Consider the following 25,437-nt stretch of genomic DNA (forward strand, 5'->3'; position numbering starts at 1 on the left):
CGCAATATGCATTAAACCAAAATTTGACCGGTGCAAAAGTATGGGCACCCTTATCATTTTATTGATTTGAATACTCCTAACTACTTTTTACTGACTTACTGAAGCACAAAATTGGTTTTGTAACCTCAGTGAGCTTTGAACTTCATAGCCAGGTGTATCCAATCATGAGAAAAGGTATTTAAGGTGGCCAATTGCAAGTTGTTCTACTATTTGAATCTCCTCTGAAGAGTGGCATCATGGGCTACTCAAAACAACTCTCAAATGATCTGAAAACAAAGATTGTTCAACATAGTTGTTCAGGGGAAGGATACAAAAAGCTGTCTCAGAGATTTAACCTGTCAGTTTCCACTGTGAGGAACATAGTAAGGAAATGGAAGACCACAGGGACAGTTCTTGTTAAGCCCAGAAGTGGCAGGCCAAGAAAAATATCAGAAAGGCAGAGAAGAAGAATGGTGAGAACAGTCAAGGACAATCCACAGACCACCTCCAAAGAGCTGCAGCATCATCTTGCTGCAGATGGTGTCACTGTGCATCGGTCAACAATACAGCGCACTTTGCACAAGGAGAAGCTGTATGGGAGAGTGATGAGAAAGAAGCCGTTTCTGCACGTACGCCACAAATAGAGTTGCCTGAGGTATGAAAAAGCACATTTGGACAAGGCAGCTTCATTTTGGAAACAAAAATTGAGTTGTTTGGTTATAAAAAAAGGCGTTATGCATGGCGTCCAAAAAGAAACAGTATTCCAAGAAAAACACATGCTACCCACTGTAAAATTTGGTGGAGGTTCCATCATGCTTTGGGGCTGTGTGGCCAATGCCGGCATCGGGAATCTTGTTAAAGTTGAGGGTCGCATGGATTCCACTCAGTATCAGCAGATTCTTGAGAATAATGTTCAAGAATCAGTAACGAAGTTGAAGTTACGCCGGGGATGGATATTTCAGCAAAACAATGATCCAAAACACCGCTCCAAATCAACTCAGGCATTCATGCAGAGGAACAATTACAATGTTCTGGAATGGCCATCCCAGTCCCCAGACCTGAATATCATTGAACATCTGTGGGATGATTTGAAGCGGGCTGTCCATGCTCGGCCACCATCTAACTTAACTGAACTTGAATTGTTTGTCCAAAATACCTTTATCCAGGATCCAGGAACTGATTAAAAGCTACAGGAAGCGACTAGAGGCTGTTATCTTTGCAAAAGGAGGATCTACTAAATATTAATGTCACTTTTCTGTTGAGGTGCCCATACTTTTGCACCGGTCAAATTTTGGTTTAATGCATATTGCGCATTTTCTGTTAGTACAATAAACCTCATTTCAATCCTGAAATATTACTGTGTCCATCAGTTATTAGATATATCAAACTGAAATGGCTGTTGCAAATACCAAAATATTTAGAACTAAAAATGATTAAGATTAATAGGGGTGCCCAAACTTTTTCATAGGACTGTATATACATACATACATTTGGGTAGAAGCACTCCCTGCTCGAGTTGTGAAAAAGATCAAATGGCGTCGGCTGAAGCATTTCAGAACCTGCGTTCCTTAGTCATAGCCTGACTAAGGAACGCAGGTTCTGAAACACGTCAGCCGACGCCATTTGATCTTTTTCACGACTCGAGCAGGGAGTGCTGCTACCCAAATGTATATATACGGTTTTTAATTAGAATTAAAGTCTTTTTTGAATTTTAACGTGGCTGCTGGACATCAGATTTTCTTCATATTTTAAGTATGGCATCAATGTACGTTGTATTTTGACATACTCAAGAATCCTCCTAAGTCAATTGATCTTTGCATTCCTGTGTTTTTCACAGCAAAACTGGCCCTGTGGTCTATGCTATTCTTACTGTTCCTGAAAGACTGACAAAAACACCATTTTTAAGAGCCATAAACATCTTAGGGAACATACCTTTGTTTTTGATTAAAATAGTGGTAAAAATTCAGAAAATATTTGTTGTACCCATTCCTAGATTGATAGACTTTCCCATAGTGAAACCTCATACTGGTAAGAATGATGTAACTGGGTGGACCGACAATAACATGCATGAGCCAGCCTTGTGGCTAGTGGTGCCCGTGTGAGATTTTGCTGCCTGTGCCATGACACAGGCAGCACAATGGGTAGTCAAGAAATGTGCAATAGGGACAGCGATTCAGTATGTGGAGAATCTGGTTCTACCCCTGGGTACACACTCTCTATGTTCTCGTGACTCGCTTGCATATTTAGTTCATGATGATTTTTCTGTGGGTATGCTCTCTGTAATGGTTAAACAAAGTAAGGCCATTTCAATATTTGGATGGAACGGCTGCATTGTGGAACCTGTTCTTTAAATGTCATTGGGGAATGGCATTGAAGCAAAAGCATAGAAAACGATAGAACACTGTATGATACAACACTTCTAACTCACAAAAAATGCTCTTAATAATAAATGACGTCCCCCGTGACTTATAAAGCCATAAAATTTGAGGCTAATTACTTAATCCTGTAAATGGATTTAATTTGGAATATGTCATAGATTAGGCTGAGACTAGTTTGCCAAAGTGTCTCTAGAGGGACTTTGTGTGCGTCTTAGTAATTAAAGGGAATTTGTCACCAGAAAATTTAACTATTTTTAAACTGTTTTTGTTAAAAAAAAATTTTTTAAAGGTTTTTTTTTTAACTTTCCATGTCACTGTCTTAAAAAAAAAAAAAAAAAAAAACCCAAACAAATTAAGCAAAATCAAATACATTGATGCTTGCAAATTCTCAAGGGGTTTTCTTTGCTGCAGTCATCTCATTTACATGACATATAGGATAACACTGCATCCACTACTGACAATAGATGATGATATAGATTGTCTACTACTCCCTCTCCCTCCACAGAGCATGTGTGGGAAACTCTCCAATAGACTTTAATGTGATTATTCCAGTCTAATGCTGCCTGTGGTCATAAGACTGCTGTAAAACAGATCACTAAATGCAATTAACGGAGCAGAGGAGAGACTTGGGCAAGATGGCAGCCTCCATAATCTTCTGCAAAAAAATTAAAAAAAAACAAAAAAATACTTATCAGGGAAAAAAGTTAAATATTTTAAGATCTGGATTTAAAAGATTAAAAAAAATACATTTTGTATTATAAAGAAGGCACCTCAAATTCCACTACCATTTCTGCCATGTGAACATGCCCTCTGACAGTCTAGTTTGCATTTATACCATCTATTTAGTTGGTTTAGTATGAGTCAGAATTCTGTTAAGTTTTGGCAAATTTTGTTTCCTCTTAATCATCTTGTTTTTAATACAAGGCAGTGACTGACGTTTCTTTGTTTTAAAGGGATCCTGTCACTCACACACAATTTTTTTTCTAGGTACCATGTCGGAATAGCCTTAAGAAAGGCTATTCTCCTACCTTTCGTCGTCTTCTCCGCGCTGCCATTCGCCTACAATCCCGTTTTTTCTCTGTATGCAAATTAGCTTTCTCGCAGCACTGGGCGGGGGCCCCCAGCTATCAAACAGCACTGGGGGCATCCTCAATGCTGTGAGAGAACTCTCTCCAACGCCGCCTTCATCTTTGTCAGCAGCGTCCTCTTCATCCTCTTCTTCCGGCGGTGGCTTGTAACTTCTAGGCCTCGGGCAAAGCTGACTGCACATGCCCACAGGCCATGAGAAAATGGCCGCTTGCACAGTATTGTAAGCGGCCATTTTCTTGTGGCTTGTGGGCATGCGCTGTCTGCTCTGCCCGAGGCCTAGAAGTTACAAGCCACCGCCGGAAGAAGAAGCTGAAGAGGACGCTGCTGACAAAGATGGAGGCAGCGCTGGAGAGAGTTCTCTCGCAGCATTGGGGACGCCCCCAGTGCTGTTTGAGAGCTGGGGCCCGCCCCCAGTGCGGCGAGAGAGCTAATTTGCATACCGAGAAAAACCAGGATTATAGGTGAACGGCGGCACGGAGAAGACGACGAAAGGTAGGAGATGAATAGCCTTTCTTAAGGCTATTCCGACATGGTACCTAGAAAAAATTGTGTGTGAGTGACAGGATCCCTTTAAGTCATACATACTTGTCTTACAAGTTGGTTAAATTTTATCTCAAACTGGATGTAACAGTGCCTTGAGATGCATGAAGATGGTCCAAAATGTACAGAGAGTCTACGTTTTGGGGTGTTTTAAGTCAATCTTTAAATGTTTGGTGGGGAATATACTTGATGCCTCTTCCATTAGACGTGTTTGGAGAGTGAAAGATGCCTCTTTGAATACTACTTTCTGTATAAAAAAAAAAATTAGAAAATTTAATGTTGTAATACTACACCACTGGAGACCACCATGCTTGGATGTTTCCATAGACTGATGGCTCAATGATTAGCACTGTTGCTTTGCAGCGCTGGAGTCCTGGGTTGGAATCCACTCAAGGACAAAATCTGAGTTTGTAGGTTCTCTCCAGTACTAGTCTATGGACGAGCACTGACATGAGGGGTCGTTCCTCAACGCTTAGCGTCATGGCTGGGCTGTAAGGAACAGCCCCTCATAGTACAGTGCTATGGACTATACTGTCAGTAGGAGTGTTCCTCACAGACTGTCAAACACCCTTCTGACACTGAAGAGCTACGGTAACAGCACTGATAGCTCTTCAGCAGGGGCCCATAACAGGAAAGCCGATTCAGCTCACTGTCTGTTTTCTGGCGGTATATAATACCTCATGTGCCCAAGGACCTGAAAGGTCATCTTTAAAGGAGTCCGTCACCTGGGTGAAGCCCATTAAACCACTAGTACAGTGCATTTGCACCAGCATATTAGAACAGTGTTTGGTATAGCAGTTTGGAGCAATGGAGCTACCTTTGGTGCTCCAAACTGCTCGTTTGCATATTGTGAAAAATGGGGACATTTTCATGGGCAAATGAAATTCAGGTGAGCCTTACCTATCTAACTGTGTTACTGGTTTAATATGCTTCATCCTGGTGACACTCCCTTTAAATAGGTTTTTTTTCTTTAGCAGTGTAAAATCTGTATTGAAGTAGAATCCAGCAGTGGTAGAATAGCGAGAATGTTCCCTTATTTCTGCTGTGCAGCAGATAAGTGTCCCTTGATGTGGTCCGCATATTGGATTTATCCAGAAAATAATGGCAATGTGGTTTAGAGCTGAGCTGGTGGCTAACTGTAAGCATGGCCGATCTGGACTTTATATTGTACCCTTTAATGATATTATTGTAAGTGCAAACATGCCGTTCTTTATCTAAATACATTGGCGTCAAGAAACACTTTTTATAGATGCCCGGAGAACAGCAGTGGGATTTTTGTAGGACGTTATTTGACCATATAAAGATCTGAGACAAAAAAAAGCATAGTCATACCTGATGTCTGGAAGAGTCATATAGTGAAATATTTAAAGCACCTTCTATTTTTGTCACCATCTCATTAAATGTGAAATTACATTACAGGTCTCTTTATGATTCACATAATGATTTAATATGTGGAGGTGAACCATCTTAAAGACACTTTGTCAGTAAAACGCCGGGAAGGTTGTGGTAGCCCGTTGTGGCAGAGCCGTGCAAAAGTGTGTTGTGGTTGGAATTAAATAAAATTCTGAAATATATATATATGCTTGATTTTATTTTCCCACCAAGATTCTTTTACAATATAACTAAGGGTGCGTTCATATCTGCATTGTTTACAGGGTTATCCATTTTCTATTATTGATAGTCTTCCTTGGACCAACAGTGGTGACCCATATGTCAGCTATTCCTATACAGCACTGCAATACCTGGCACTGCCACAGCACACATGGCGAGTGACGAGTGCGACATACGGCATGTATGCATTACTGAACTCCCTGCTGTTGGACCTCAGCAGACCTACTATTAAAGGCCTAGCTTAAGGATGGCCATCAATATTAGAAAGCGAATAATTCCTTTAATTTGTTTTGGTCATTGATGGTTCCTTCTAAAGAGGGATAACAACAGATCCTGAGGGACTTTATTGATATAATGGGGCCTGTAGGATGTCTGTTATTTTCGCACTAGCTAGACTGTAAGGCCTACCCTTCTGACAATGGAGGGATATTGGTGCTCAAACTAACGGCACTGATATCTCCGGCATCGGTGCGCATACTGGCAAAGCTGACAGTGCTCTGTATTCAGTAATAGGATATGCAGGGACCACGTTTTTCTTTGAACAAACGTGTGGGGAGGCATGGTGGCTCAGTGGTTAGCCTTGCAGCGCTGGAGTCTTAAGTTCGAATCCAGCCAAGGACAACATCTGAAAGGAGTATGTATGTTCTTCCCTTGGGTTTCCTCCCACAATCCAAAGACCTACTGATAGGGATTTTAGATTGTGAGCCCTTTAATGAATAGTGATGGTGCTATATAAGCTAGCTAAATAAATATATTAGAATGTTATTAATAATAATGATGGTGGTGGTGGTGGTGATAATAATAATAATGTTAATTGATTTCAGTGGCCACTATGTACGAAGGACGGAGATGCCAGATCCTCCAGAGCAAGACATGGTCTTAAGAAAAAATAGAGAAGTGTTGTAAATGGGGGGAAAGTAGTCTTTGTTAATATGTTTCTAAATTGTATAAGAGAAGTGTTGTGCTGAGAACTCTTGACAAATGGTTCTTGGAAGTCCTGCTCAGCTGAGAGCCGAGTGAGTGTTATATGGACTCATAGACTGTGTATGAGCCTGTACATTGGGGGAAGTCTCAGCGCCCAGACCACTACCAATAAAGACTTCTGAGTTTCTGATGTTTAGTGTTTCTCTAGTTACCCCTTTGGGGTCCCCCCATTTGAACAGAGATCTTTTCCGCTTAAAAAAAAAAAAGTACCTTTGGAAACCTGCAGTCCCCGTAGATTATAATGGGTCTGCCGGGTTTCTGCCCGAAAAGGGCAGAAAATACGGAGAGAAAAGCGCTGTTTGCAGGACTTTGCTCTCCACATTTTTAAAGTGGAATTGGGAATGGAATCTCCTGGTTGAGACTGGGCGCAGGTGTGAACCCAGCCTTAGATCTTCCCAAAGCTGATCCAATACTACCTGACATTATACTTCTATGTTCGGACCACTTGATTATTTCCTTGTTTTGTTAGCTTATACGTCTTTGACCTACAGGAGGATTTGTCAGCTCTCTTGACATGTCTGTATTAGTAAATGCTTATATTCCTCATGAAGTAATTCTGAAGCATCTTGTTCTTGATCACTCTGTATTGTGCTGTAATGTATTGTAAGTGATGTTAGGAGAGGCTCCTTTTATATATATATATATTTTTTATTATTTTTTTTAATGGAATATTACTGAAGATTTACCCAGATAACCATCACTTTGTATGTTTAGTTATGATCCTAGGTCGAGAGAAACAAATATGTGACATGCAGCGTCATCTGCTCGCTTTTTATAGCTTCTGAAGCTGCCGTCAGAAACCTTTTATGTCTGCAATTAAATCTTCGTCATTTTGTGTCTGTTGTATTGAGCGTGCTTGATGAAGAAAACTGCAGTGATGCATCCTGGAACCATCACGGACTACAGGAAAAGCCATAAAAACGTTAAGTGATGGAAGACAGACTTGAAGGAATTATAGCTGCATGATGTTGTGTTCCATATCCACATGTGTATACAATAGTAGCTGGTTCTGGAGAAAAAATTGGGCCCTTACATGTTATAGGATGTTTCACATGAAGGCTGATCAGGTCTTCATTGGATGGTAATGCTGATGTATGTGTATTCTGTTCTCTTTTGTAGGTAAAGATCATGTCTGTCGCTTCATAGGATGTGGGAGGAACGATCGATTCAATTATGTGGTCATGCAGTTACAGGTAAGTGTCATGACAAAGTATTCCCAAAGGTTATTCTTAAAATGAATGTGAAACAAGGAAAATACAAGTCTATCCAGTCTGGACAGTATCCGCCAAGAAGCACAGTTTTAGCTATGCGGTAAGGTATGCTATAGCACAGTGGTCCCCAACCTTTTTTGCACCAGGGACCGGGTTCAAGCAAGACTGTTTTTTCCATGGCCTGGTGGGGTGGGGGTGGGGTTTTGGTCATATGGGGGTGAGGTTATGGAGGGGGTTGGATTTTGGTGCATAATTAGGACATGTTTAATGTGATTGTGACTCAACTCACCATAGCTTCAGAATGAATGGAAGCACCGGGCTTATTTCCCTGGATCAATGGGACCACCGGGCTTGTTTATCTGCAACAAGACAGTCCCATCTAGGGATGATGGGAGGCAGTGACACCAGAAGTGTGTTCCTTATGTCCCGTCTATAGGTGGGCTGCAAGGTGTGGATGGGAAGGCTCTCCGCCGGGATGCTTGCAGGGCATGCGGACATGACGAATCGCTATACACCGAGCCTGGATACTTCACGCTAGGCTATGTTCCTATGGTAATGTATAAACTATCGGGTAGTGCGGTGTCCTTGAGAGTTACAGGACGCTGCGCTACCTGATAGGGTACTATTCCGTTATCGGGCCAGCAGCAGCGCATTTCAGCACCAGCTTTCGGGACAGCAGTTCAGTTCTGCAGCGGGAATTACAATGACATCCGAGGACTGCTGGCCCGATGCTTGTGCCCAGTAGCCAGTACATCAATGACCCCCCCTCCATCTCCTCCTCCTTCCAGTGCTGCCCCCCAGCTCTCCTTACATCTACCCCGTACCCTCTCCCCGCCACATGACTAAGCCGATGCTGGCCCGATGATAGAGGCCGTGCTTGTGTGTAGTAGGCAGTACATCGATCGATGCCCTCATCCTCCTCTTCCTTCCAGTGCTGCCCCCCAGCTCTTCTTACATCTGCCCCGTACCCTCTCCCTGTAATAGGCCTCACCGTAAATCTTGAGCAATGAATGCTACTAGATAGCCGCCGGACGCTGCAGAAAGTTTGTCCCTCCGGCTCGCTGTAGCTCACCGTTCCTATAGTCGGCGTGTTTCTTGTCAGGGCCTGGATTGAGCCCCGGTGTCTTTCCTTTCGGTCTCGGTACTAGCGCTGAGGTGAGGCCTAGTCGTGTGGCGGGGAGAGGGTACGGGGAAGATGTAAGGAGAGCTGGGGGGCAGCACTGGCAGGAGGAGAAGGATGGGGGAGGGGGGTCATCGATGTACTGGTTACTGGGCACAAGCATCGGGCCAGCAGTCCTCGGATGTCATTGTAATTCCCGCTGCTGAACTGCTGTCCCGAAAGCTGCTGCTGAACTGCGCTGCTGCTGGCCCGATAACGGAATAGTACCCCTGATAGTTTACACGTTACCAGGATTGTGGCCTTGCGTAAAGTATCCAGGTAAGACTGAGGCCAGCCCACCGCTCCGCGGACCGGCAAGAAAACCCCAACGGCCTGGTCCTAGTCTGTGGACCGGTGGTTAGGGACCCCTGCTATAGTAGCATTTTGTCAAATACGCTAAGAAAGTGATTGCTTTGAGGAACATAAGCCTGTGCCCGTGAAGGCCCTACTTTTTAATTTTGTTTATGAAACCAATAACATAACTACTAGGGCCTAAATTGTAGTCGGTAAAGACTGAAGCAGAAAATATACCTTCTAGGAGTGGAGATGCCATTTGTGTATTAGACTCGATGCCATTATTGCTAGTATGCAAAACGTATGTGCTCAGCTACCGCTTTAGCTACAGCCACAAGTATTACATTATATAAATATACATCGCTTCAAAGATGGATTCTTGCTGTTATTCTTTATTATCTTCTGGAAATTACACTAAGGGGGTCTGTGCAATAAACCTACCTGTCTTCTCATTAAGACCACTTCTTTTACATTTGCCCTATTAATGCATTTAGACTTTACAAATGAGGTTCCCCCTTTAGAATCTCTTAGACAAAAAAAAAAAGAGAGAAGTTACCCAAAAGCAGAACAATAAGAGAAACCTAGAAAAACAATTGCACATTTTGTATTCATTATTTAGACCCCTTGTGCTTTCTTGGAAGCTTTTATGAATTACATGCAGTGTTTAAAAAGGGGGTCTCATCACTTTAGGGTCGGAATTTGGCAGATCTCCGGCGAAGCCAATCCAGAGGTACCTTCTCTATCAGCACCATGCTGCGACTTGGGCGACAGATCTTGGAAGCTATTGAGAGCATTCATTCTGTAGGATTCCTACACAGAGATATCAAACCAGTAAGTACTAGATAATGCGTAGTATATTTTCTTTGGTAACAAATTCATCCATCACTACTAGAAAACCCCCCCAGAGCTACACTATTTTTACCAGCAAATATGTAGAAATCTGTAACAGAGACCCCAAACAGGACCCCCAGCATAGATGTGAACAGCCTTAGAACCTAATTATAGGTACATTGTATATATTAGCTTGGCTACAATTAGGAAGACAATAGTATTTTACATATATTACGTTCCATAACAGAGATCATTCGCTTTCCAGGAGGTTGAGCTGTTGTGCCCGCATTGCTTTGGATAATTGCATGGCTTTTGTTAATGCTTAAACAACTGGAATGGTAAATTCAGGGGTTAATGTGCGCAATATGGTGTTGCTTATGGAAGTTTATAAAGGCCAGCGAAGCAGAAATGAATCTGCTCTGACACAATATATACCATTTTGTATATTCAGCACAAATTAATGAGCACATTCCATACATAAACTGTAAATTAGAAAGACTAAAACAGTCTGACTGCAAATACCATACAGATGGCTAACAAAGAACAAATGGATCACACTGGAATATTTTATAGTCGTAGAGGCAGTAACGTGGTGTGTCATCTTCAAAGCTGCTTGGTAGGCTATGGACACAAGGAAAAGAAGGATTTTATCATATGTTCTGGTGACCTTGAAGTTGCACGACCAAACGTTTCAGGCTGAAGTTCTATTTCCAGTTCCATTAATATGCAGTTTGCAATAGGCTCTAGTTTAGATGACAGGTCTGTGTATACCACGGTCTCTTCACTGTCCCTCATGTATCAGGACAACTTCATTTCCTGTACGGATTTTCCCAGTTCTAGAGTATTTGAAGGATGTCTTCTCCAGAGACAGACCCTAATGCTGAGGAGTGTGTGATTCCTCTTCTCCTGTAGAATTTGCCATGGGGGCTCTGCGCTTGCTGTGTCCTTTTAAACTATGATTTCCCTCCCTATATACAGCTGTGTGATCTGCCCTCCGATAACTTGGTTGTTTGACTCTGCTATGCACAAGCTCCTACCTCTCCCTGCTGCAAACGCTTGAACTAAGAGAAAGGAGGGGAGCATAGCACAGACAGACGGCCACTGTGTACTGTTAGATCTATGTCAGGTTCAGTATTGAAGCTAGATACGTTATGGAGTCTCTCATACTCTACAGCAGCGACATGGTAGGAATACTCAATGAGGCTTGTTTAGAAAGCTGCTTCATTTCACATTTAGGGTGAATTCACACTGAGTAAACGCTAGCTTATTCTGAACGTAAAACACGTTCAGAATAAGCGGCGTCTAAGGGTGAATTCACACTGAGTAAACGCTAGCTTATTCTGAACGTAAAACACGTTCAGAATAAGCGGCGTCTAAAGCAGCTCCATTCATTTCTATGGGAGCGGGGATACGAGCGCTCCCCATAGAAATGAATGGGCTGCTTCTTTCACTCCGTGCAGTCCCATTGAAGTGAATGGGGAGTGCCGGCGTGTACGCTCCGGCATGAGCAGAGCTTGCCGTACACGCCGGCACTTCCCATTCACTTCAATGGGACTGCACGGAGTGAAAGAAGCAGCCCATTCATTTCTATGGGGAGCGCTCGTATCCCCGCTCCCATAGAAATGAATGGAGCTGCTTTAGACGCCGCTTATTCTGAACGTGTTTTACGTTCAGAATAAGCTAGCGTTTACTCAGTGTGAATGCACCCTAAAGCAGCTCCATTCATCTCTATGGGAGCCGGCATACGAGCGCTCCCCATAGAAATGAATGGGCTGCTTCTTTCACTCCGTGCAGTCCCATTGAAGTGAATGGGGAGTGCCGGCGTGTACGCTCCGGCATGAGCAGAGCTTGCCGTATACGCCGGCACTCCCCATTCACTTCAATGGGACTGCACGGAGTGAAAGAAGCAGCCCATTCATTTCTATGGGGAGCGCTCGTATCCCCGCTCCCATAGAGATGAATGGAGCTGCTTTAGACGCCGCTTATTCTGAACGTGTTTTACGTTCAGAATAAGCTAGCGTTTACTCAGTGTGAATGCACCCTAATGGAGCAAATGAACAGTAAAAAGGTGTCCATAGCCTCTGACATTGGTATAGTATACCGCTAGAAAGTTCACAGTGCTCAGAATTTGGTGCACGGTCAGCTTTGTCAGTATGCACTCTGGTGCCAGATATATCTGTGCCATAAGTTACTTTCAGCACTAATACCCCTGCACTGTCAGAAGGGCAGACCTTACAGCTCGGGGTTACAATGATGTTGACCTGTAATGTCCGACTTTCTGACAGTTTAGCGGTTTTGGTGCTGAAACTAAAAGTACCGATATATCCCTCACCAGGGTACATACCGGCAAAGCTGACCGTGCACTGAATTCAGCGGATTGTCAGCTTTCTAGCTGTGTATAATACTGTCGATTGTCAGAAGACATGAAAAGCCCCTTTAAGAATATATTCCATGATCAATGGGATTTTACATTTGTATCAGATTAGATTAGTGTTTCTCAGCATGAGGTTTAGGAGATTGTGGCGATCATATAGTAGCCATAAATGGCAGCTTACTTTCTGCTGATAAGCATACAGGACAACGTTGGGGCAGTGATATTTGGAACATGTTCATTTGTAGTAGGTATTGTTTATTGCAATACTACTCATTAGGTTTTATATCGTTTGTTCCTTTTTCAATGTTCTCTTCTTACCTTTCCTAACAGTCTAATTTTGCAATGGGCCGGTTTCCCAGTACCTGTCGGAAGTGTTACATGCTGGATTTTGGGCTGGCAAGGCAGTTTACAAACTCCTGTGGAGACGTTCGGCCGGTAAGTGTGAAAGTAACCTGACCTGAGGCATCAATGGCCTTTATAAAAGTCTGTAAAAATAATTCTCATTGTCTGCAGTGTACATTCATTTTATTTCTTCACTTTTACATAAGGAAACTTTCAGATGGTCTCACAGAGTGTACATGTGGAGTGCAAAAAGCGAGTCTAGAGTTTATGGAGGTGGAGCTGAGACGCTCTGATAAGTTTATAATCTAAAGATGGATAACTGTGGGTTAAGCTCCTGTTCATCGGACTGCTCTCCCTCCTGAACACCCCAATGTACCTGCATGTTCAGCTTGGTTGGTTGTGAATGGGTTGTCTATAAGGAGTAGGGGGACTAACTGCTGTCAGGCAGCTCTAGTAGTGGCTCAACTGCCCGATCCTTCGCTTCCCTGACCACTGTGATCTCAGGATATTCATTAAGCCCATTTATACATTATGCTAGGTTCCCACTAGCTCTGGCTCTGTTGTTTGGGTTAGTTGGAGTATCCAAACAATGGAGAGGAGGACCGCTAATACAGTGGTTTCACAAGGAGCCTGGCGTACCTAATTGACTATAAAAGGGTCCATAGGGTGTCTGTCATTTTTAACTGCCAATTTTTGGCAGATTCTGCGACTGATTCTCCAATGGATACTCTAGCGTAGATGTGAACATAGCCAAGATTGGCCGGCCCTGCTGAAATTGGTGCCTTAGGTCAACATTCATTGTATATTTCCATTGTAAGGATTTTTCTGCTGTAATTTCTTTTTCCATCTTTTACCCTCGATTGTATAGGTTTCCACATGTTCAGGAGTGCAAGGAGTCTTAGGCCCTTTACATATGTTTACAGTGTGGAGCGCAGGGCTGTGAGGTTGGCGGTAGAATAATAGGAGTCGGGATCAATATTTTAACCTTCCAATTTCACAGCCCTGGTTGTGGGTCTAAAGCCTAGGACCATGTACTGTACATTCACAGTGCGTGGTCTTGAAGAAGTTCATTTTAGTGTAAAATTTGACAATAACCTCTGTTTAAACTCCCTGTTTTGTGACATTTTGTAGTCAATGTTAAAGCTCTAAAGCTGCTAAAATGGCCGCAGTAACTGCAAAAGGAAGAAAGATGTCAGGAAAATACATGTCTGACATGGGAATAAAATCCTAGTACAGGGTGAGAACTGGAGCTTTTACGTATGGCTAAAGATGCAAGGGTTCATTCCTAGGCAAGGAAAATCTAAGTCACTAATGGATACGTCTTCTTTTTTTTTTTTTTTTTTCTTTCCTGTTTTGCCAGTCTTGTGCGACACTTCATTAATAATGAATGTTGCAGAATTCATAAGCCAAAAATAGCAGGTGTACTGAGCTGGCCGAATGGGATGCTTGTTGCTACAGGATGCTATCCAGCAATAACAAACATTTATTATAGTGTTCGGAAACATTGCGGCACGGAAGCCTGTGTCTCCATAGGCAATAGTGGCCTCATAATCATGTTAGCTGTATTCTAGATGAGAGAGGAGAATTTGATTTGTTGCAGAATAGATTTGCATCACATGCTGGCAGAGTCCTAACTGGATTTGCATTCAGGCACCTGGCCTCTGCCGTGAAGTCGCTAATGATCTGAATAGGAGTTTGCGGACAAACACAGAACGGTGGGAGCCTGCGCGGCCTTTCCTTAGGCTCCCTACAACCACTGGTTTGTTAAATGAAGTTGAAAATGACTAATTAAATTTCACTTTATAGGCTAATTTCTTTCTTAATCCATTTTGGAGAATGGAGCGTTGCAGCTCTGTTTTTAAAGGGACTATGTCGCTTAACATACTGTAGAGTTTTTAAAGGGGTTATCTGATAGTAGTAGAGAAAAAGGTGTATTCCCCCTCCCAAAAGAAATAAAAAAAAAAAATATATAAAAAAAAAAAATCAATGATTGTCTGCAGTGGCCACGTAAGTGCTCATTCACATCATCACTGGCGCACCCAAAAAGGACGCCCTCTGCTTGAATAGAGGCAAATAAAAAGGATGTGTATCATTTGCTTGTCCTTAAAGAGGTTATATAGATAAAGAGAAATGTTTAATAGTGCATTCCCTGTACTGGATAAGCGTACTTACTAATATATATACACACACACAGGTCCCTCATTCTTGGGGTTGCAGAGCACAGCCGGGGCTAGAAGTATTGTTTCCCTGCCACCCCAGCTGATGCCCCAATCCTGTCATATGAACAACCCTGCTCTACTCTATGTACAAGCAGCAGGAGAAGAGCAGAGACATTGGTGTAAGAGAGAGCCAAGCACATAGGCTTCCTGAGCCCTTATTTGCACTGTATACTAACAGTAGGTGCTGCAAGGGCCCCGTGTGCATATATATGCTATTTTTTTATCTGCATAAATCCTTTACCTTCTTTTTAGCCTGGAAAAGCCCTTTAAGTTGTTTGTGGTCTTTCAGTGCAATTTTTTTTTACCTGAAAGGGGTCAGCTGCAATACTAGAAATAAGCTGTGGACATGTGTGCCACATGTGGGTAAAGAATATATAATATTTATACACAGCACCATTGTGATAGATGTACAGATTTGCACAACTATGTTCTGGCAAAACGCTGTAACATTGGATTAGTGAACTCCTATGCTAAGAGGTTTTCTGGAATCAAGATGTTAGGATAGGCATCAATATCGGATCTGAGGGGCCCTTATTCTTGATCATTTCTTTGAAGGAGCCACGTTATATGGGTGAGCACTGTGGCTGTTTCATTATTTACCCTCATCTATCTACCTACATATTATATAGAAGTGACTGTTCAGGGTGTTGCGGCTAATGGAACAGATGTGCGTTATCCTGCATAGCTGCTACTGTGTAGATAAAGTGCAGGTGCACAGACCAAGGAAGATGAGGAAGAGGCCTCACTGCTTGCTCAAGTGGTGTGGACTCTTCAAGCAGTTGATTGGGGGGGGGTGATGAGAGTCATAGGTCTGTGGGATTAACACTGATAGCCTATTGTAATAGACCATCAATATCCTGGACCCCCAAAACCTCTTTATGTAGGGTTCACATCTGGGAAGCTGCGTGTAGTAACCTGTAGTATGTAACATTTCTGCAGATAGCTCAGTTGGAAGACCACATGAGGACACTGGTCTAATTAGATCATATACACTGAATGGCTACTATATTAGAGGCACATGTCCTTTCAAGATTGTAGCTTCCCTGTATGGAAATTAGAAATTTGACCCCAGATTGCATAAAATCACATCAGCAAGTTTTCCATGGATGAGTTTGTGTGAATCTGGAGTAGAATAAAGGATCTGAGTGACTTCTGAAGCCTGGCTTTAGTATTGGGCCTTATTCACACAATCAGTATCTAGTTAGTGATTGTAAGGATAAACCAAAATGAAAAGATTGACTAGCCACGGAGCTATTTCAAAAACTACCAACCTTGTGGAGTATGTTCGTCCAATGGTGTTGAAGATATACCAAGAATGGTGCGACTGAGGAGGTCTATCAGTGAATATATTAGTGCTAAACTGATATTTCTTAAAGTGAAAATTTTTGGGCCTATTATGCCTAAAGAAAACTAAATCTAAAAAGGAAGGCCATAATCCTATCCTACTATAATATTATATTATAAATGTGAAAGTTTGTTTGTTCCTCAAAAACGCCTGAACGGATTTGCATGAAATTTGCTACATGCATAAATAGGAACCCCGAATTAAAACATAGGCTACTTTTTATCCTGGTAAATGATGTCACTACACGACCGCAGTGAAGGAATTTAGGTTCACACACAACACTAAAGGACCTGTGATGACATCATCAAAGGTCCTTGAGCCATTCTCGGATAGGATCATGCTAGGCAGTGGGCGGAGCTACATGCTATTTTTATGGGCGGGGCTATATAGGATGAAGCTGCACCGTGTGAAAGCTGAAGAAAATGGGGTCTCATGGGAGATCAGGAAACTACATAACATGCAGGCTGTGTGTGGGCAACAAGAGTATATCGGGTGTAGAGTTTCAGTGAGTATGATGGGGAATGTGTTGTTCTGCCTCTGATGGGGGAAGGGGGTTTAGCACATTTCAGCAACATCCGTTCAGCCCTTTGTAACACAGAAGCTGCTCAGTCACATAACCAAACACCTGTAATCACAATTGCCCGATGTAGCAGAGTTTAGGCAGTGCTGTAGCACACCTCTATAGGCTCTCCATATGCGAACATATACATACAGCTTGGTATCCTATGCGTATGCAACGATGTAGCAGGGGCGAGACGCGGGAGCAGGCTGATCGAACTATGGCAAATTTCTGCAACATCCATTCAGCCGTTTCCAACACAGAAGCTGCTCAGACACTGACATAAGAACACCCCTGTAACCCAAATGGCCAGATGTAGCAGAGCTTAGGCAGCGCTGAAGCACAGCTGAGTACGCTCTCCACATGCAGAAATGTACATACAACTCTGTATGCTGCACAAATGCTGCGATGTAACAGAGCCGAGACGTGGGAGCAGGCGGATCATCCACAACAGCAATTGGCTAAATATAAGCAGATCAGCGCCAACACCAACCCGCAGACGAAGTCGCGGGCATATGCTAGTTTCTGGATAAATTTATCACTTGGTCCTGAAATAAACTTTTATAGAAATCTTGTAGAGAACACAGGGGTTATATTACTGCTGATTCTCAATCATAGTCACTGACGGGTAATTTACTCAAGGTACTTAACTAGATCACTGTAGGAGTAAATACTAAAACATAACTTTTACTAATATTTGTTTAAAATTGGCCTAAATAAAATAACACAATTGCAGTATGACTTCACTATTATCAGGCAACAATTAGTATTTGTATTGCCTTCCCTATACAGTCAACTACAAAATAACTTTTTCCCATATGTAGCTCTCAGATAGTTTGTTGAGAACCACACAGTTTACCCCTTGATATCTGGGTACTAACAAATGCAGAGACCCAGTTGATCAGGTAGCAATCAACATCTCCCAACAGGTGAATGAAAGCTGTGTGGTCTATTTACTACATATGCAAGGCTGGCTGTGGCACAACTGGTCCCAGCCAGACCTTAAATAGCTCCATTCATCACAACGTTTTGCAGTGATGTTCACATATGCTGCTAGGTATTTCTATATTGTGGAGCCTGTATTTAGCATTGCATCCACAGTATACCAATAGCAAATGTGTATTGGATATACCAATGAAAAAAGTAGAACGCGCTCACTCGGACTGATTGATAAGTAAAAACATAAAAGTGTTTATTTTGAAGATTACGCGTTTCGGGGTTTTATTCGGAGTCACACAGGATCCCACCCCTTCATCAGATCTAAAAAACAATTACAAAAAATATATATATATATATATATATATATATATATATATATATATATATATATACACGTATTTTATACTAAAATTTTAACACACAATAAAAGATTTTCCTGTGTTTCAATCGTTATTGTATTCAATATTTTCAGCATATACCTTAATTAAATTTGTTCTATTGAAAATAGTATATAAAAATATACAGTATATTATATTATATATAGTATACAAATGTAATATGCTGAAAATATTGAATACAATAACGATTGAAACACAGGAAAATCTTTTATTGTGTGTTAAAATTTTAGTATAAAATACATGTGTGTGTGTGTATATATATATATATATATATATATATATATATATATATATATATATATATATATATATATATATATATATATATATATATAATTTTTTTTTGTAATTGTTTTTTAGATCTGATGAAGGGGTGGGATCCTGTGTGACTACGAATAAAACCCCGAAACGCGTAATCTTCAAAATAAACACTTTTATGTTTTTACTTATCAATCAGTCCGAGTGAGCGCGTTTTACTTTTTTCATTGGTATATCCAATACACATTTGCTATATCTACACCGACCTAGTATCGGTTGAGTATAACGCTGCCAACTTTACTCGGTCAACCCCCCTTTCTACCCTCCTTTTTTGAGGAGAACACATTTTCTCATTAAGGCGAAATATCTCTACTAAATACTAAGATCCCAAGAAGGCGCGGTTATTCTTGATCCATATCTTCCACTTTCTCACAGTATACCAATAATAAGGTCTGGAGCACTTCCTAGCACTGCAGCCTAGCCACAAGCCGTAGTTTCATCTCTCCCTGTGTAGTGTTAGTCAAACTGTCTACCTTACAGCCTCATAGGAGCCCAGATACAGAACGGCCCCAGAGTTATTTAGTCTCCAATTTCTCTGCTATACTAAGTTACCAGGTCCTCCCCATTTGCTTTAGAGGTCCCTGATTTCCCCTTGAGGGAAATACCTAGCAGCATATGTGAACATCACTGCAAAACGTTGTGATGAATGGAGCTATTTAAGGTCTGGCTGGGACCTGTTGTGCCACAGCCAGCCTTGCATATGTAGTAAATAGACCACAGAGCTTTCATTCACCTGGTGGGAGATGTTGATTGCTACCTGATCAACTGGGTCTCTGGTCTCTACATTTGTTAGTACCCAGATATCAAGGGGTAAACTGTGTGGTTCTCAACAAACTATCTGGGAAACATGGGAAAAAGTTATTTTGTAGATGACTGTATAGGGAAGGCAATACAAATACTAATTGTTGCCTGATAATAGTGAAGTCATACTGCAATTGTGTTATTTTATTTAGGCCAATTTTAAACAAATATTAGTAAAAGTTATGTTTTAGTATTTACTCCTACAGTGATCTGATTCTCAATCATTTACATTTGCTAAACAAATGGAGTCAGAGCATATCAAACAGCAAGGTTTGATGGGGTTTTTTTTGCCTCCAATTGCCGATAGAGTGGAGGAAGGGTCCATCTAGCTAGATAAAGATTAGAGCAGGGGTGGACAATTAATTTTTCCGTGGGGCCGCATAAGAAATTGAAACTATGTTAGAGGGCTGCGCTGTGGCAAATTTAGTTCCACCCACTTCTACATTGACTCTGCCTATTCCCAATCATCTTTCCATGTGCCCCCACAAAGTATAATCCTCTTACAGTCACCCATACATTATATGTCCCCACATTATAATGTTCCTTTCCAGTTGCCCCACAGTATTAAAGGGATTCTACCACTAAATATGTATTTTTTTTGTGCTTTAGATGGCAGAATAGCCTTTAGAAAGGTTATTTGTATCTTACCTTTAGACATGGTCTCCACGCTGCTGTTCCTTAGAAATACCAGTTTTTACCGGTATGCAAATTAGTTCTCTGACGGACACTGCAGGTTATGAAGATGGCTACTGATGACGGATATCACTCCTAATGCTGCTATTAACTTCATTACAGCCTCGCCACAGCTACATTAAACGTCACAGGGACAAGTGATGTGTAATGTAGTTGCCCAAAGTTTGGTAGGCGAGTGCGGGATGGAGCCAAGACCCGCTGCATGTCCTGCATAGTACTAGAATCCGGGACATACAGCAGGTCCCAGCTCAACCCCGCACTTTGCTCACCTTATCCTGATAAAAAAAAAAACAACCAAGCGTCAGTGTTGTGGCTGGCAGGTCCTGGCTCAACCCCGGGTACTCTCCAGCTCCACAGCAGCTGCTGATTCCGCGCCGCCAGTACGCGGACCGGTGCAACATGCCCGGCGGTTGGGGACCCCTGGTCTAAAGCACAAAAAATACATATTTAGTGGTAGAATCCCTTTAAGTCCCTCTCCTGGTGCCCCAGTTTAAACTGGTGGAAACTAGAGGGGACATGAAACTGGAGTAGCTGGAGGGGGACATTAAACAGTGGGGGTAGTTGGAGGGGGACAATAAATTAATGGCAGCTGGAGCAGGACATGAAACTGGGGGCAACTAGAGGGGGACATTAAAATTGGGCAGATGGAAGCAGATATTAAACCGTAGGGGTAGCTGGAGGGTGACCTTAAACTGGGGGCACCTAGAGGCAGACAGGTCCCCCTCCAGCTACCTCCACGGTTTAATGCCCCCTCCAGTTGTCCCCAGTTTAATGTCCCCCAGTTTAAGTGCCCCTTCATCTACCCCCAGTTTCATGTCCCCCCTCCATTTCTCCCTCAGTTTCATATCCCCCCTCCATCGGCCCTGTTTCATGTCCCCCCCCCCCCCCCCCATCCCATCTACTATCTCTGCCCCAGTATAACATTCCCTTTCCATCCTGCCCCTAGGTTACTGAGACACACAGAGACACACACTCTCCACCCTGCATCTCACATCCTCCCCCTCCCCCCTCAGTACCTTAGGACACACACCACACGTGTCTCCATCTTCTTGCACTGTCCTGCCGGAACTAAGACACGCCCCCTAGACACGCCTCCCTAATCAAGCTATGTGGGCCGGGCTGAATCAGTCAGAGGGCCGGTTATGGCCCGTGGGCTGTACTTTGCCCAGGTCTGGATTAGAGGGAGTCTGTCAGCAGGAAATTCTGTGTTCTACTAATGACTGTATCTTTTAGGGTGACTTCAACACTTTCCACAGATGCCTTTCTTATTCTGCATTGTAGTTTAATTTTCTTGTAAATTAGGAATGTATTCTTATGCAGATTAGCTACAATAGGGCTTTAGGGGTATGTCCTCCCCTGTCGGGATTTCACGATCTGCTCTGGAACCCACCTGTTGTCCATCACCTCCACCATTGATTGAGTGACCTCTCCCACTTTGTCACAGGTTACAGTTAGGGGTGGTTATCTACTCTGAGTGCAAGCCCTTGTAGGAGACTTTTTTTTTTTTGTTTTTGCTAATTTGCATAAGGATAAAATGCTTATTTTCATGAAAATGGAGCTGCAATGCAGAATAAGACAGACATATTTGGAAAGTGTAGCGTGTCATTAGTTTGGCACAGTTTTCCTGCTGACAGACTCCCTCTATTCTGTATACAGCTGCATCAGAGTTTCTTTAAGAACTGATGGGATGGTTTTTTTTTCTGTGTTCCTTTTTCTTTTTTACATTGAAAAGCAAAAGAAATCTGGATAATGTAATGAAAAATTGTAATTTTAGTTGCACAATTTCTAATCTTTCATTTTGTAGTATGAGCCACTTTCTTGTTCAGTCCATTTTCTGCGCTGTCAGATCAGCTTCCAGTAACCTCTAGCCATTGTCCGCATTCCCATGCACTTGTTCCTTCAATTTCTCCCCATCATGTCAGATACAGACGTGATTTCAGACACAGGACCTGCTTTTTTGTATGTGCTGAACATTAGTCATAGCTGCTCACTGCACGCCGCAGCCTTCACTGCTTGTCTGCATCAGCATGTCTGTGGGTCCTTGGCTGCAGCCGTGATGTTGGAGGCAAAAGGAGATATGTTTGTGCGTGCGTGAGGGGGAGGGGGAATGTCAGTGCAGATAACATTGGAAGACATCTCCTCCAAGTGTGCTGCATATGCTCAGAGCCTGTATTTAAGGCGCCTCTTTTGTCATGTGTCAAAATATGGAACCATACTTCTGTATGCAGTGTTTTACTTAGCCCTAGCAGTCTGTTGTGTACAGCCATCAGCCAAGCCATCCTGGTTTGTAGCAAATTAGACAGACATAATCTTGTTTGATTAGATTATCTGAATTGGGTTTTTATATTACAGGCCTCAGACATCTCACGATGTGTGCGCGAAGGGGATGTGAGGCCAGGTCATAGACACTGGACTATAACATGTATCTCCCTGCGTTATGTTATAGAATCAGTGGCGTAACTACCACCATAGCAGCGGTAGCAGCTGCCACAGGGCCCGGGACATTAGGGGCCCGGTGACAGCTGCTACTGCTGCTATCATTATTCTCGGACGTCTTTTCGGACCCCCGAGTATAATGATCGGGGCCCCCTGTTGGTGGAATACTTTCCACCAACAGGGGGCCCCGAAGCTGCAGCAACGGCTGAGACACAGGAGCTGCAGCTCTGGCTCCTGTCAGCGCTGCAGGACGTTCCCCCTCTCTCCCCGCTCCCTTTCTCTGTCTGTCCTCTGCCCACCAATGAGAGGAGAAGGCGGGGCTTATCCCTGCCGAGCTCCTGCCGTCCGTCCTGCACTGGAGGAAGAAGGAAAATGAAACTGAAGCTACACAGGTACGTACTGGGGTTACTATACTTATTACTATCAGGCATATGGGGTGATTACTTGTGTTTTAGTAACTCCATGTGCCTCATATTAATAGCAGTTAACCCCATCATCTCCCTGACATTAACCCCTGTGTGCCTCACCATAAGAGTTACTGATGTGTGAGACATATGGGGGTAATAATAATGAAGATACTTTATTATTACCTCCATGTCTCTCACATATCAGTAACCCTTATGGTGAGGCACACAGGGGTTAATGTCAGGGAGATGATGGGGTTAACTGCTATTAATATGAGGCACATGGAGTTACTAAATTGTAATGCACAGGGCCAGATTTTATATCCACAATTTGTCCTGGTATAGCGGTCAGCGGGTGACGTGACAGTATTTAGTCCTGTAGGGGCCACTAAGGGACATAATACTGTGTGCAGTGGCCACTATTGGGTATAATACTGTGTGCAGTGGCCACTATTGGGTATAATACTGTGTGCAGTGGCCACTATTGGGTATAATACTGTGTGCAGGGGCCACTATTGGGTATAATACTGTGTGCAGGGGCCACTATTGGGTATAATACTGTGTGCAGGGGCCACTATGGAACATAATAGAGCGCGCAGGAATGCGTAAGAGGGACTCGGTTGAGATCTTCGGTGTCGGGGGGGCCCCATGTCAAAAGTTCGCCACGGGGCCCCGCCATTCCTAGTTACGCCACTGTATAGAATATATCCAACATGGGGAATGCATCTCTTCTCAATACAACTCTGCAGTTATATGGTGACGCTCTGAGGGCTTGTTTTTCTGGCAGGGAAGTAATGCTGCCAATTCCTCTACTAAACCATTAAGAAAGTAGGCACTGGGTTTGTCTAGTGCATAGAGGCCGCACACATCTACCCTAGAGATTGGATGACCTCTTGAAGAGAAAACAGAGTGATCCATGGCAGTTGTGCTCGTCTCTCTAGATCAGAGGTTCCCAAACTTTTTTTTTTCTCGGAGACCACTTTCAAAATTTTACCGGCTTTTGGTGGACCCCCTGCTGCTACATTTCTACCATACTCCCAAAACTTGTCAAAAAATGTGAAGATTAGATCTAACAATGGAAATTTGCGTCATGGTGGAGTTCCCTGGGGGTCACCTGGACAACTTTGGGAATAAGGTGGTCCAAGGGTATGGAGGCAACAGGAAGGGTGGTTTAAGGGTATGATACCAGAGTGGTCCAAGGGTATGGAAACACTGGGGTGGTCCGAGGGTATGTAAATGTAGACAATCGACCAGAAAAGAAGGCTTTTCGCTCACAGAGTTTCCTAGAAGATGTAACACTTTTTTATTCCAAAACACACCATAACACACAACACTGAACAGCGTGTTGGGCTAACACACCCTTTTTCAAGTGAGACAAGGTTACATAGAAGGATCCCCAATAGTTCCCTGTATTTCTGGGACTTCTCTCCAAGGCCTTCACTTCACACTGAAACATTAGCAATCCTACTTGATCTGCAGGGGCAGGGTACAGATGTCCTGTCCCCATTGTACCAACTGTGTTATTGATATGAGGCTTTCAAGGTTCTTTTCACCAGGTCTACATAATTAAGGTATATTACCTATCACTGTAATGTGCTCTGTGGTGCGGTGGTAAATATGTTTGGGGGAGATGACAGACTCCCTTTAAACAAGTTGTCCAGTATTCCGTTAAACAATTAGAACTTTTTCTGCAGATAGTGTTACTCTTGTCCATTGCCTGATATTGCAGCTCATCAGCATTGTGAATCTGCCAATTTTACCAAGTCCAGTGGACTATCTTCTGAGTTCAAGTGGGGGAGGAGTGGGGGTTGAACGTGTTGAAATTTATCTGATCCTTTTTTCCTGGAGATAAGCCACCATGAGTGTTGTGTGGCAGTGGCCTTCTCATCTCCTCCCAATGAAAACGCCTGCATCCCTGGCAATGCTAGTGTCTGTTCCTCTGCTCTCAGTGGCGGCGCACATGCACATTCCCTGGAGAGAAGCCTCCACTTGAGATGTGTTGTAACAACTTTCTCTTCTCTTTAAAGACACCTGAATTCTCTATTCTGTTATGTTCCCCCATGTGAATGGAGTGGTAGTATGCAAACATGGCTATTCACATTCATGGGATTGATGGGATGTCACTCATGGCAGCGTCTTGGAAGTGACTGTAGTAGCAGCCATGCATGTGCACCAGAGCTCAATTCACACAGAGCACAGAAATAGAGATATTGGCTTTGCCAAAGATACATATGTATTCAATGGGAAGAGAACGTCGTTGCCACCTACACCCCTGGTGGAGTCTTATCTCCTGGGGATGTGTATGTGCACTCTCTCTCCATTCACATGATGATCACGGGAGAACTTTAGGACCCCCATTTGCTTGATTGCTCGGAGTCCCAGCATTTGGAACCATATGGATCCGACAGCATCTACTATATCATTATCCATCATTGTAAATATCTGCCTTTATATAAGCCCCAGCCATAAAGGACTGCTAATACTAACTCATTCTCTTGTATTTTGGCAAGCACAATTGTACTGTGTGCCAGCT

General features: G+C 42.9%; 1 protein-coding gene across 2 annotated transcripts in view; it reads left to right on the forward strand.

The window, feature by feature from the left end:
- The window catches only part of TTBK2 (tau tubulin kinase 2), an 85,147-nt gene that overhangs the window by 35,900 nt on the left and 23,810 nt on the right, over positions 1–25,437 (forward strand). For both annotated transcript variants that reach the window (XM_075282816.1, XM_075282817.1), the window contains exons 4-6: positions 7,701–7,774; positions 9,936–10,076; positions 12,781–12,885. In XM_075282816.1, coding sequence (XP_075138917.1) covers positions 7,701–7,774; positions 9,936–10,076; positions 12,781–12,885 — 320 coding nt within the window. The remainder of the gene's footprint in view (positions 1–7,700; positions 7,775–9,935; positions 10,077–12,780; positions 12,886–25,437) is intronic.

Source organism: Leptodactylus fuscus, chromosome 7 (assembly GCF_031893055.1).
Source record: "Leptodactylus fuscus isolate aLepFus1 chromosome 7, aLepFus1.hap2, whole genome shotgun sequence".
Classification (NCBI taxonomy): domain Eukaryota; kingdom Metazoa; phylum Chordata; class Amphibia; order Anura; family Leptodactylidae; genus Leptodactylus; species Leptodactylus fuscus.